At 34.2% G+C, this 12,470-nt stretch overlaps 1 protein-coding gene across 1 annotated transcript; it reads left to right on the top strand.

The window, feature by feature from the left end:
* The first annotated feature begins 97 nt into the window (after positions 1-97).
* LOC131937629 (transmembrane protein 98) lies at positions 98-11,608 on the top strand. Its single transcript, XM_059295212.1, has 7 exons — positions 98-129; positions 1,399-1,473; positions 1,863-2,014; positions 2,539-2,679; positions 3,559-3,768; positions 6,473-6,593; positions 7,738-11,608. Exons 3-7 carry the CDS (start codon positions 1,878-1,880, stop codon positions 7,867-7,869), a joined length of 741 nt encoding a protein of 246 aa, XP_059151195.1. The 5' UTR covers positions 98-129; positions 1,399-1,473; positions 1,863-1,877; the 3' UTR covers positions 7,870-11,608.
* The last annotated feature ends 862 nt before the right edge of the window (positions 11,609-12,470 follow it).

Raw genomic sequence — 12,470 nt, 5'->3', positions numbered from 1 at the left:
TTATTGCACGAAGTTTATCTAGCAATCGATAAATTACTTTCGTTTTTTACGTTTAAAATGTATAGAGTAGTCTACCCTACATTTTTACTTCCGTTTTGAGACACCATATTTTGTTTTGTAAATAAAGAAGCAAGTACTAATAAAATATTTCACTTTAGGCACTTTAGACTTTAGGGCCTATACTGACTTTACTCCTACTTCTAGAATCTAGATCTAGATAATTGATCTACATTTAGGCTTAATCTAGATAGATATATTATTATTATAGACTATAGAGTAGTGTTTCTAGAGATCTAGATAGAGTAGATAAAGATATAGATCTAGGTCTAGTCTAGAATCATCAGTAGTAGTACTAGTACTACTACTACTACTAACTACTAACTAGAGTTAGTAGAGTCTCTAGTCTAGATTACTCTAGATTCAGACTCAGAGTTAAGTTGTTTTTGTTAGAGATCTATCTTATTCTTATCTTACTGATCTAGATCTATCAGTCAGACTATCTAGCTAGAATCTAGTCTAGATCTAAATCGAGTCTAGATTTAAGTTTAAAAGATTTAGAATTTTAGATTCTAGACTATAAGTCACTATAATATTTAATATAGATCTACCTGGCCTATAGTTAAAAATAGTATATATATTATATAAAAAAAATATATTATAGGGGCCTATTAGTGGCTATTAGTTAGGCCTAGATCTAGATCTAAATATTATTTAATATTTATAAAATTTATAGGCCCTAATATAAATTATATAACATAAGTGACATAATACTACTAGATAGTACTAAACTAGTAGTAGAAATAGAGAATTATTGGGTACATGGCAAGTCGGTAAAGCTCATGGTTGCTAAACCGAAAAGTCTCGAGTTCAAACCCTCGGGTAGTGAGGCTCATTAGCTGGGGACAGCCACTCTTCTAGGAGAGACAACTCCAAAATCAAACAACTCCTGCCTTATAGTTTGTTCTTGGTTGGATAAAGGCGCTATGGAAGCAAATCCAAAAAGAAAAGCAGGCTGAAATCGGAGTCAATGACGTCAATGGCACATAACCAGTTGACACTTATCCATAAACTGTGATGGAGATGTGGTCGAGTCAGCAAAAGCTCATGGTTGATAAATTCGAAAAAGTCTCGAGTTCAAACCCTCTGGCAGATAAGGCTTCAAACCCTTTGTCAGATAAGGCTCGATCCCTTCCAACACTTAAAATTAAGAATGAAGAAGAAAAAGGGTACATGGCACGGTATGCAAATGTCCAACAATCACAATGGAAACCTGTTCCCCCACATGCTTTACTCAAGGATCGGATGGTGTAACTCTTTAACTAACAAGGTTATTATTTAGGCATATTTAAAAAATCTAAAAATATTATTTTAGAAATTAAATGAAGTTTTATTTTCCAGATGACTTGGTTTTCAAAATGTGATTCGTGAGGTGTGTCTCCTTATTACATAGTGACATAGCAGCTTAAAGTTTAGGTGAGAGATTTTTCTAAATTAATTAAATTTTTTTTACTCTAGTCTAACTATGATGTTTATGGTTATGTTTATTTTAAGCACTGTTATTTTATCTTCAAAAAATCCTTATTTGTATGTTCTAAGTCTAAACTTCTTGATTTATCACAATGCTTTTATGAGTTGAAAGTAGAAAAAATAAGTTAATGAAGATGATTCATTTAAAATACTGTCTATTTTTAAAAATAACAGATTTTTATTAGAAATTATAATTCAGCCAGTGTTATCAATACTAAAACATTTCTCTGTAAAACTTACATGATGAATTCAACCTACATTATTAATCACTAAACACATCAGCAGTAAATACTTATGCCGAGTTCATGTATCTAATGTGGTATTCTTTCTCTCAGAACTAGAAGTTCAGCATGGATTTGGTTGTAGCCATTGCTATTGGTGTGTTGGCTGTTATATTTGTTGCTGCCTTGGTTGCGCTGTTGCTGGTGCTGAAATACAGATGTAAAAAGGTTGATCCCATCACTGAGCAGTACAACAAAGAATCCAGGTATAAAACTTTATAATTTTGTTTGTTTTTAATAATTATATCAGTTAATATAACATTAATTGCTTAACTATATATTTGGTTACGTTGTAGTTGTTAAAATTTAATTAAAAATGCATTTAAAATTGAAGGCAGATAGTATTTTTATAGTTAGTTGTCATTAGTTTAAATGACTCATTTATGCAATTATTAAAATTTTAAACTATAAAAACTAAAATGGTTACAAAACTTATATGACTTCTACTTGTTTTGGTTGTGTGTAAAAAGTTTAAATCCAGAAAGTGTTTGTAATTAATGGAAAGTTTTACAATTATTTTTTTTCTAGAAACATAATTTTAAAGGAACTTTTTCATCACACTTCAGAAATTGTTTTTTTTTTACTTTTAAAACAAGTTTAATTGCCATATCTTAAATGAATAATTCATTTACAGTTTCTTAGGATTTGTTTATATTTAATCTACAGTTTTTAAATCTTAAGAATTTTAATTAGACTTTTAATTAATGCTTGTTGATACTTTTTCTCCTAGACAAGATGCTCATTTAATAATAGAATCATCTGAGACCTTGGGCCCTGAGACAAGCTCAGATGTTGAATTGGGAGATGTTCAGCTGACAAACCCCAAGCTGGAAGAGCTTCTCAATAACACACAATGGGTTGATGATGCCACGTTAGTCGATTCTTTTGTTTAATTCACTTGAAATAGCACTTCAGTTAGTGAATTGAAAATAGTTCATTTCTTTACTTTTTGTGTTGTACGTGTGTGATAGTCAGGTTGTAGGTTTTGGTTAGGGGGCTGGTTGTCAGCCCTTAGTTATGTGGTAATTTTACAATTATAGGCATACCTAAGCCCACTAGCTCCTGTAGGACATACCTGAGCCCACTAGCTCTTGTAGGACATACCTGAGCCTGCTAGCTCCTGTAGGACACACCTGAGCCCACTAGCTCCTGTAAGACATACCTGAGCCCACTAGCTCTTGTAGGACATACCTGAGCCTGCTAGCTCCTGTAGGACACACCTGAGCCCACTAGCTCCTGTAAGACATACCTGAGCCCACTAGCTCTTGTAGGACATACCTGAGCCTGCTAGCTCCTGTAGGACACACCTGAGCCCACTAGCTCCTGTAAGACATACCTGAGCCCACTAGCTCTTGTAAGACATACCTAAGCCTGCTAGCTCTTGTAGGACATACCTAAGCCCACTAGCTCCCTTAGAACACACCTGAGCCCATTAGCTTGTGTATGACATACCTGAGCCCACTAGCTTGTGTAGGATATACTTGAGCCTGCTAGCTCATTTAGGACATACCTGAGCCTGCTAGCTCCTGTAGGACATACCTAAGTTTGCTAGCCCCTGTAGGACATACCTGAGCCTGCTAGCTCCTGTAGGACATACCTGAGCCCACCCTAGTTTTGTTATGTACCTAACCAGTCAAATAATGCTAGAAACCAGGACATTGTAATTAACGTTTTATTCCAAAAATTATGTATTGAAGTTGTTTAAAAATTCCAACACTTTTTGAATGATTGGTTTCTGTTTTTTTTTCAGTGGACTGGTCCCACATTGTCTGTCTATTTTAAAAATCTGTCACCACCTGACAGAGAAATTAGTTGGTATGACCATGGGCAATGCACCCAACATCCGGACCCAGGAGACCCTGACAGAGATTATGAAAGCCTCCAAGCGTATCAGTCCCCGTGTGGATGAAATAGTGCAGTCCATCAATCCTCCACTGGATCCGAGGCTTTTAGAGGCTAGGTATGGAAATTAAATTTTGAAATCTATTTTTGCTGCTCAGTAAATGTACATTTGACACAAATTTAATTTCTAGATAGCATTAGACCTAATGTTAACCTCAAAGTATGGGATTATTTCCCTTGTTTAGTTTGAATTATGTCCCTTAGACCTCCAAGTCCATAAAAACACTCAACTTTTTCATATGCAATGGTCTCAGTTACAGATGAATTTTGTCTAAGGCAAATGACTTTACATCCCTACTGTATACACAGTTGTTGTCCCTTCTAGATTCACTGCCTTGGTTCTGTCCCCTAGATTCACTGCCTTGGTTCTGTCCCCTAGATTCACTGCCTTGGTTCAGTCCCCTAGATTCACTGCCTTGGTTCTGTCCCCTAGATTCACTGCCTTGATCCTGTCCCCTAGATTCACTGCCTTGGTTCTGTCCCCTGGATTCACTGCCTTGGTTCTGTCCCCTAGATTTACTGCCTTGGTTCTGTCCCTTCTAGATTCACTTCCTTGGTTCTGTCCCCTAGATTCACTGCCTTGGTTCTGTCCCCTAGATCCACTGCCTTGGTTCTGTCCCCTAGATTCACTGCCTTGGTTCTGTCCCTTCTAGATTCACTTCCTTGGTTCTGTCCCCTAGATTCACTGCCTTGGTTCTGTCCCCTAGATTCACTGCCTTGGTTCTGTCCCCTAGATTCACTGCCTTGGTTCTGTCCCCTAGATTCACTGCCTTGGTTCTGTCCCCTAGATTCACTGTCATGATTCTGTCCCCTAGATACACTGCCTTGGTTCTGTCCCCTAGATTCACTGCCTTGGTTCTGTCCCCTAGATTTACTGCCTTGGTTCTGTCCCTTCTAGATTCACTTCCTTGGTTCTGTCCCCTAGATTCACTGCCTTGGTTCTGTCCCCTAGATCCACTGCTTTGGTTCTGTCCCCTAGATTCACTGCCTTGGTTCTGTCCCTTCTAGATTCACTTCCTTGGTTCTGTCCCCTAGATTCACTGCCTTGGTTCTGTCCCCTAGATTCACTGCCTTGGTTCTGTCCCCTAGATTCACTGCCTTGGTTCTGTCCCCTAGATTTACTGCCTTGGTTCTGTCCCTTCTAGATTCACTTCCTTGGTTCTGTCCCCTAGATTCACTGCCTTGGTTCTGTCCCCTAGATCCACTGCCTTGGTTCTGTCCCCTAGATTCACTGCCTTGGTTCTGTCCCTTCTAGATTCACTTCCTTGGTTCTGTCCCCTAGATTCACTGCCTTGGTTCTGTCCCCTAGATTTACTGCCTTGGTTCTGTCCCTTCTAGATTCACTTCCTTGGTTCTATCCCCTAGATTCACTGCCTTGGTTCTGTCCCCTAGATTCACTGCCTTGGTTCTGTCCCCTAGATTCACTGCATTGGTTCTGTCCCCTAGATTCACTGTCATGATTCTGTCCCCTAGATTCACTGCATTGGCTCTGTCCCCTAGATTCACTGCCTTGGTTCTGTCCCCTAGATTCACTGCCTTGGTTCTGTCCCCTAGATTCACTGCCTTGGTTGTCCCTTCTAGATTCACTTCCTTGGTTCTGTCCCCTAGATTCACTGCCTTGGTTCTGTCCCCTAGATCCACTGCCTTGGTTCTGTCCCCTAGATTCACTGCCTTGGTTCTGTCCCCTAGATTCACTGCCTTGGTTCTGTCCCTTCTAGATTCACTGCCTTGGTTCTGTCCCCTAGATTCACTGCCTTGGTTCTGTCCCCTAGATTCACTGCATTGGTTCTGTCCCCTAGATTCACTGTCATGATTCTGTCCCCTAGATTCACTGCATTGGCTCTGTCCCCTAGATTCACTGCCTTGGTTCTGTCCCCTAGATTCACTGCCTTGGTTCTGTCCCCTAGATTCACTGCCTTGGTTGTCCCTTCTAGATTCACTTCCTTGGTTCTGTCCCCTAGATTCACTGCCTTGGTTCTGTCCCCTAGATTAACTTCCTTGGTTCTGTCCCCTAGATTAACTTCCTTGGTTCTGTCCCCTAGATTCACTGCCTTGGTTCTGTCCCCTAGATTCACTGCCTTGGTTCTGTCCCCTAGATTCACTGCCTTGGTTCTGTCCCCTAGATTCACTGCCTTGGTTCTGTCCCCTAGATTAACTTCCTTGGTTCTGTCCCCTAGATTCACCGCCTTGGTTCTGTCCCCTAGATCAGAGTTTTCTTCCAGGCATCTCTTTTTTACCGCCCCCACACACCCCCCCCCCCCCCCCCCCCCACGAACGAAATGAAATTTAAATAGTTTATATAGAAAATATATACTTTTAACAGTGTCCCCCCCCCCCCCAAGAAAGTCTACCGCCCCCGAAAATTTCAAGTGCCCCCTCCCCCCCCCCTCCCCCCCCCCCCCCACGGAGAAAAAAGTCTGGAAGTAACACTGCCCTAGAATCACTGCCTTGGTTCTGTCCCCTAGATTTGCTTCCTTGGTTCTGTCCCCTAGATTCACTTCCTTGGTTCTGTCCCCTAGATTCACTGCCTTGGTTCTGTCCCCTAGATTCATTGCCTAGGTTCTGTCCCCTAGATTCACTGCCTTGGTTCTGTCCCCTAGATTCAATGCCTTGGTTCTGTCCCCTAGATTCACTGCCTTGGTTCTGTCCCCTAGATTCACTTCCTTGGTTCTGTCCCCTAGATTCACTGCCTTGGTTCTGTCCCCTAGATTCACTTCCTTGGTTCTGTCCCCTAGATTCACTTCCTTGGTTCTATCCCCTAGATTCACTGCCTTGGTTCTGTCTGTGAGCCACCTTGTGATGATCACAAAAAATGCCTGTCAGATGCCCGGCACTCTAGACTGGATAGACCAGAGTCTGGCTGATGTAGAGGACCATCTGAGGGTAAGATTTTCTGTTTATTGTCAGAAATTATAGGGTAAGATTTTCTGTTTATTGTCAGAAATTATCGGGTAAGATTTTCTGTTTATTGTCAGAAATTATAGGGTAAGATTTTCTGTTTATTGTCAGAAATTACAGGGTAAGATTTTCTGTTTATTGTCAGAAATTATAGGGTAAGATTTTCTGTTTATTGTCAGAAATTATAGGGTAAGATTTTCTGTTTATTGTCAGAAATTATAGGGTAAGATTTTCTGTTTATTGTCAGAAATTACAGGGTAAGATTTTCTGTTTATTGTCAGAAATTATAGGGTAAGATTTTCTGTTTATTGTCAGAAATTATAGGGTAAGATTTTCTGTTTATTGTCAGAAATTATATGGTAAGATTTTCTGTTTATTGTCAGAAATTATAGGGTAAGATTTTCTGTTTATTGTCAGAAATTATAGGGTAAGATTTTCTGTTTATTGTCAGAAATTACAGGGTAAGATTTTCTGTTTATTGTCAGAAATTATAGGGTAATATTTTCTGTTTATTGTCAGAAATTATAGTGTAAGATTTTCTGTTTATTGTCAGAAATTATAGGGTAAGATTTTCTGTTTATTGCCAGAAATAATAGGGTTAGATTTTCGGTTAATTGTCAGAAATCGACATGCATCATGTTTGTTCTTAATCGTAACATTAAAGTGTATTTCCTCCAACCAAATTAAGTATTATGTGTCAACATGTTATGTGCCATATAGCCAGCAACATGTTAAACACCATATGGCTTATTGACTCAGTCTGTTTTTCTTCCTGGATTTGCTACCATAGTTCATTGAGATTTATTTTGATTTTACCAAGACTAACAACAGCATTTGTTTATTTCATTGCAAATACAGGACATTAAACATTGGATGTATTTTAAAATTATATAATGTTAGACAAAAAGCTGAATATTTTAATACCTTTTGATAAATTTCAGCTTAAAAGAGTTCCTATGATTCTCTCTTTAAATGATAATTTTTAAAAAAATTACCAAGTTTTATTCCTCTTACCTTAATTAAGTGCTATGATATAAACAATTTTCTTATAACCTTTTTTTCTAATATAATATTTATTTCACTCAATAATCCTTTTAAAAGAGCTCATTTGTAAACTTTCTTTTAAAAGATTCTGCGTGAAGCCAGCATTAACGTAGAACACCATCACCAAACACATGTCAACCATACCAACTCACCAGCCAAAGTTGAAGGCCAATTGCCTAGACCAAGTCCTGTCAGCAACGACATCTCTCAATTATAGCTGGGTCATGGTGCTGGTGTACACTTGTGGGGGCGTTTCCTTTAGTAAGCCACCTGAGAATGTTATTGCCTTGCCAACTTGTTAATCCTTCAAGACTAGTTTCTTTTTTTTTGTGAATTCAAGTTTATACTTGTAGAAATTATTTTCTATGTAGTCAATATAGCTTACATTTGTACAATTGATTTCTCAGATAACTTGACAACATTCATTCTTGAATATTGGTTTAGGATTAGAAAGTTAGTTTTTTAAAATTTGGTTTGACAAACTTTTTGGAAAATGATTCATTCTTGAATATTGGTTTAGGATTAGAAAGTTTATTTTTTTAAATTTGGTTTGACAAATTTTTGGAAAATGATGCTTTTTCTGGCAAAAAATATGATGGTATGTATAAACTGTTTTGCTATAAAGGTATACTTATATATAAAACTATATCTATTTTTCTTTCTCTTCATATATGTGTTTGTATGATGCAAGTATGTGATTGATTTTTGGAGAAAAAGGAGCATGTTGGTGCCCTTTTCTTTCTTTACTTTTTATAATAAAAAAATCTTTTTAAAAAGATTTCAAATCAAAATACCATGTTGTAAAATGAGATCTATCTGCTGAAGGGAAGCAAATCAAAATACCATGTTTTTACAGTAAAATGACATATTATGTCTGCTGAAGGGAAGCAATGGGTTAGACATGTTGCAAATTAATGAAATGTTAAAATGACAGGAACATTGTCATTCAGTCAAACTAAACTTGACTGATTGACAATGCTGGCTTAGTGCTAACTTCAAGAATTTTAAAATTGTATAACTTTTTAAAATAGCGCATTTTAAAACTAATGAAAGACCTAATTTTTTGGCTATGAGTTGTAGTTTTGCATTTAATAAAAAGGAAGCAATTCGATAAAAATACTGATGAACTTTGTAATAGAATATAAAATGATTTATGCTGATTAAATTTAGCTTTAAAGAAATCTACAATTTAATTAAAGAAATATACTCAATATAATTATATATTATGTATGGTGACAATGTGCCCCATATGCTTCTTCGTTATCTCCACAGTTTGATGTAATTTTTTTTTATTGTTGCAGCTTGTGTTTACAATTTTTTATGTGTTAGAAAAAATTTTCACCATAAAGTGCTACACATCTTTTTATAGCTTTAAGATGTTATGAAAAGGTAATGTCGCATCTCATGTCCACGTTCATATATTGTTTACTATTGTGACATTGTTTGGTACTCATAATAATAAAAACAATTTGTGTAAGCTACAAGGCTTATTATGGATGTTATAGCTGGATAAGAAAATTAAAATACCTAATGGATATCTACAAGTAAAGCTGTCACAAAGAGGTTAAAAACAAACTCAAATCTGCATTCCGTTATCATTCCTCAGGATAATTTTCCATTTTCTGGTTATCAGCTAACATTGTACTCACAAGTTATAAAGTTGTTTTAGTCTTGTTACAAAACTGATTGTAGTCATTTTTTTTGTGTGTGCTCTACTTTGCATTTATAAGCATATGAATCTATAAGCCTCTGTAATTATCTACTGAAGCTACTCCACTCATTTATTATATTTTTAAAGTATTTTATGATTTTAAGCATTATGTTTATTGCAGTTTTGCTTGCATCAGCATTTATTCTATTTTGTAAAATACATAAATTTAGACTGCAACTGAAAACAATGTTTACTAATTATTATTATCTCTTTTTTTTATTTTCAGTTTCTATTGTAAATTATTGTTATAATATCAAAACTCTTTATTGTACTTAACCAAGAATGTGTTAACAATACATTGATATTTTTAAAAAATTATTGTTGTAATTTTGTGATATTGGAGATTTATACATTTACAATAACATAAAGTGTCTTCATGCTAACTTTATCCAAGAGAAATAACTTTGTAATAGTATATGTTTTATAAAAGATATATCATTTATATTAGCAGCTTATGAAATATTTAGCAAAGTGCCTTAACTTTAAAGTTCTTGCCACACTGTCACAGATTTTAATTTGTGATACTCATTACCTACAAAAGCAAATGTTTTTCTTTTACCTAACTACCTTAAATTAAAACAAAATATATTATGTCTTAAATTACCACACAAAGTTTTATTAAATGAAAAAATTGTTTACAACTTTGCAAAAACAATATTTCATAATAATCTAGTCATAAATGTTACACTGTCATGATTGAGGTATATTCCAACTGTGTTTCATTTTCAATAATTTGGTTACTTTTTAAACACTTGTTAGATCTATGTTGATTTAGTGTCGTCGACATTAGCCAATTAGCTGTCTAAATGCAGATTACCTGAATAAATACTTTTCAAGTGATGTTTATATTGAAAAAGTAATATAATGATTTTAGTAGCAAACATAAATCCAAATAAAAGTAACGTCTATTTCTTTTCAGTAATGTTAAAGACCGCATAGAAACCAATACTGCTCTATTGAAGTACTGTAATTTCAAACTATTATCTTTTTAATGTTGTCTTTAAATAACATGGAGTGTTTTATTTTTTTTTATTTATAGACATGTTTATTGATTAGACATTCCACAGTTTAATTAAGCCAGTGTCCCATTTTGGCTGTCTAATATACTGATTTTGTTCGTGAAACTGGTTTAAATTAATAGCTTCAGCTCTTCTTCTGTCAACTGTTAAAACTATGATTATACAAATGTTTTTTAGTTTCCTAATAAAACAATAAAAGCTGTTAAATTTTGGTATTTGAAATAATTAAATGCTAATGTAAATGAATAAATCTTAGCTTTAAATTTTAAAATCTTGATGACCTCAACTTATTTTGGCTAATTTTAGAAAAAGTGGAGTTGCAAATTATCTGAAGCTGTGATGAGGGGTGATAAATGGTATAAGGAAGGGACAGAACCAAGGCAGTGAAAATAGAAGGGACAGCACCTTCAATATTTCTTGCCATTTATGTCATTTACTATTTTTATCAAAGGATCAAAGCTTAACCAACTTAATTTTTTAACATATATTAACCATATTGGACTGTTACTAGAGTGTTAAAATTATTTCTTGAAATTTTTATGTAAATATTCTAAATTCAAATCTAAAGTATTAGTTTCAAATTTATTGCTTTTTTTTTTGACTATGTAAAAATTTTTGGTTTGCTTTAAAAATCTAAAACATGTTTATTTTTTTACACTACAAATTATACTGTAACCTTTTAAATTATGTGTAATAACTGAGTATGTGCTAATGTTGAAGATAAAATTGTTGTTTAAAGACCTTTGCATTTATAAAAATAGTGCCTTTATACTGATGATTTTTTTTTTATATTTTAGCTAAAGCAGAAAATGAAATAAAATAAATAAATTGGTAGCTTTTAATGCCAATTGTACATTCCAGGTAAAAATTCAAGAAGCCTAACAATTTACAGTGCAAGGCTGATTTTTTTTCCCCTCGTTGAAAGTAATCTTTTATAATATATATAGATTACGAAATATATAGCTTTAATGTTGATTATATTTTTATAAGATTTAATATTTAACAAGCCATAAATTAGCTGCAAAGAGTAAAACTTGCCCTAGTCATGAAGGAGTTGAGTTGATGTTGGCTTTTGACTAATTTTCACTTATTTACTTGTAAAGTCGTATCTAAACATATCCAATGTTATTTTAATGATCATATCTTCCTTTGCATTCCATACATTTTTAATGCAGTCACATTCTATACTTTTCACTAAAAATGTGATTAAAACTTCTCTCCATTCCCATGTTGTATTACTGGTGTTCTGATTTCTAATTGTAGCAACTCTAAGAAATAAGAGATAATCAAGCCATATTCCATTGCTTGATAGTTGAACAGTTTTATGACAGAAATTCTGTTTTATCCATTATTTTATGGTAGAATAAATCTGTATTGGATGACAATTATTTAAAAAATAATTCACATAGAATGGTTAACCATTATAATCTTACCATTTATGTATATAATTCTGTAAAAAAATCTGTCAATATTTATTAGCCTCTAGTAAACACTTTGTTTTAAAAAACAATAAGATTCTAATTTTTTGTAATGTAACAGTTTTACTGAATTGCTACTTCATTGAAGGAACTTAAACCAGCGCTTATGTTCACTAGTCTAGCTTCTACTGCAGCGAATAATTTTGTCTTGTATTTTCATTTTTCACTTTTTAACAAAACGAAATTCCACTCGCAAGTTATGAACCCATGACTAACCTATTAGTAAGTAAAAAGACATGTACGAGGAATCAAGTTAAGCTTGTAAAAATGAATACTTAAAATTAAAAAAAACAAACATTTTAATAACAAGCTTTGGTATATACACTAAAAAGAATATTTAATAATAATAACATATATATTACAATGCACCACCCTTTGAATAATTATATAAATAGAAGCATGGGTCGCTTATATCATTTTAATTTTTAAAATTCAAAACTACTAAAAGTAAAAGTTAGAAAATAACAAATATAAAAATCCTTTATAATAATAATTTTTAAGTTGTTTTTTTTTACTGAAAATAAAAAACAAACTTGATTTCTTTAATAAAAGCATTAAAATGCGTTTATGTTGTTTCATGAATCACCAATCTACTAGCAGACGAACAGGC

This window comes from Physella acuta, unplaced genomic scaffold (genome assembly GCF_028476545.2).
Source record: "Physella acuta isolate Inbredline_101_S28 unplaced genomic scaffold, ASM2847654v3 ptg000215l, whole genome shotgun sequence".
Taxonomy (NCBI): Eukaryota; Metazoa; Mollusca; class Gastropoda; family Physidae; genus Physella; species Physella acuta.
The sequence above is the reverse complement of the archived record's forward strand: the minus strand, read 5'-3'. Positions and strand labels throughout refer to the sequence as shown.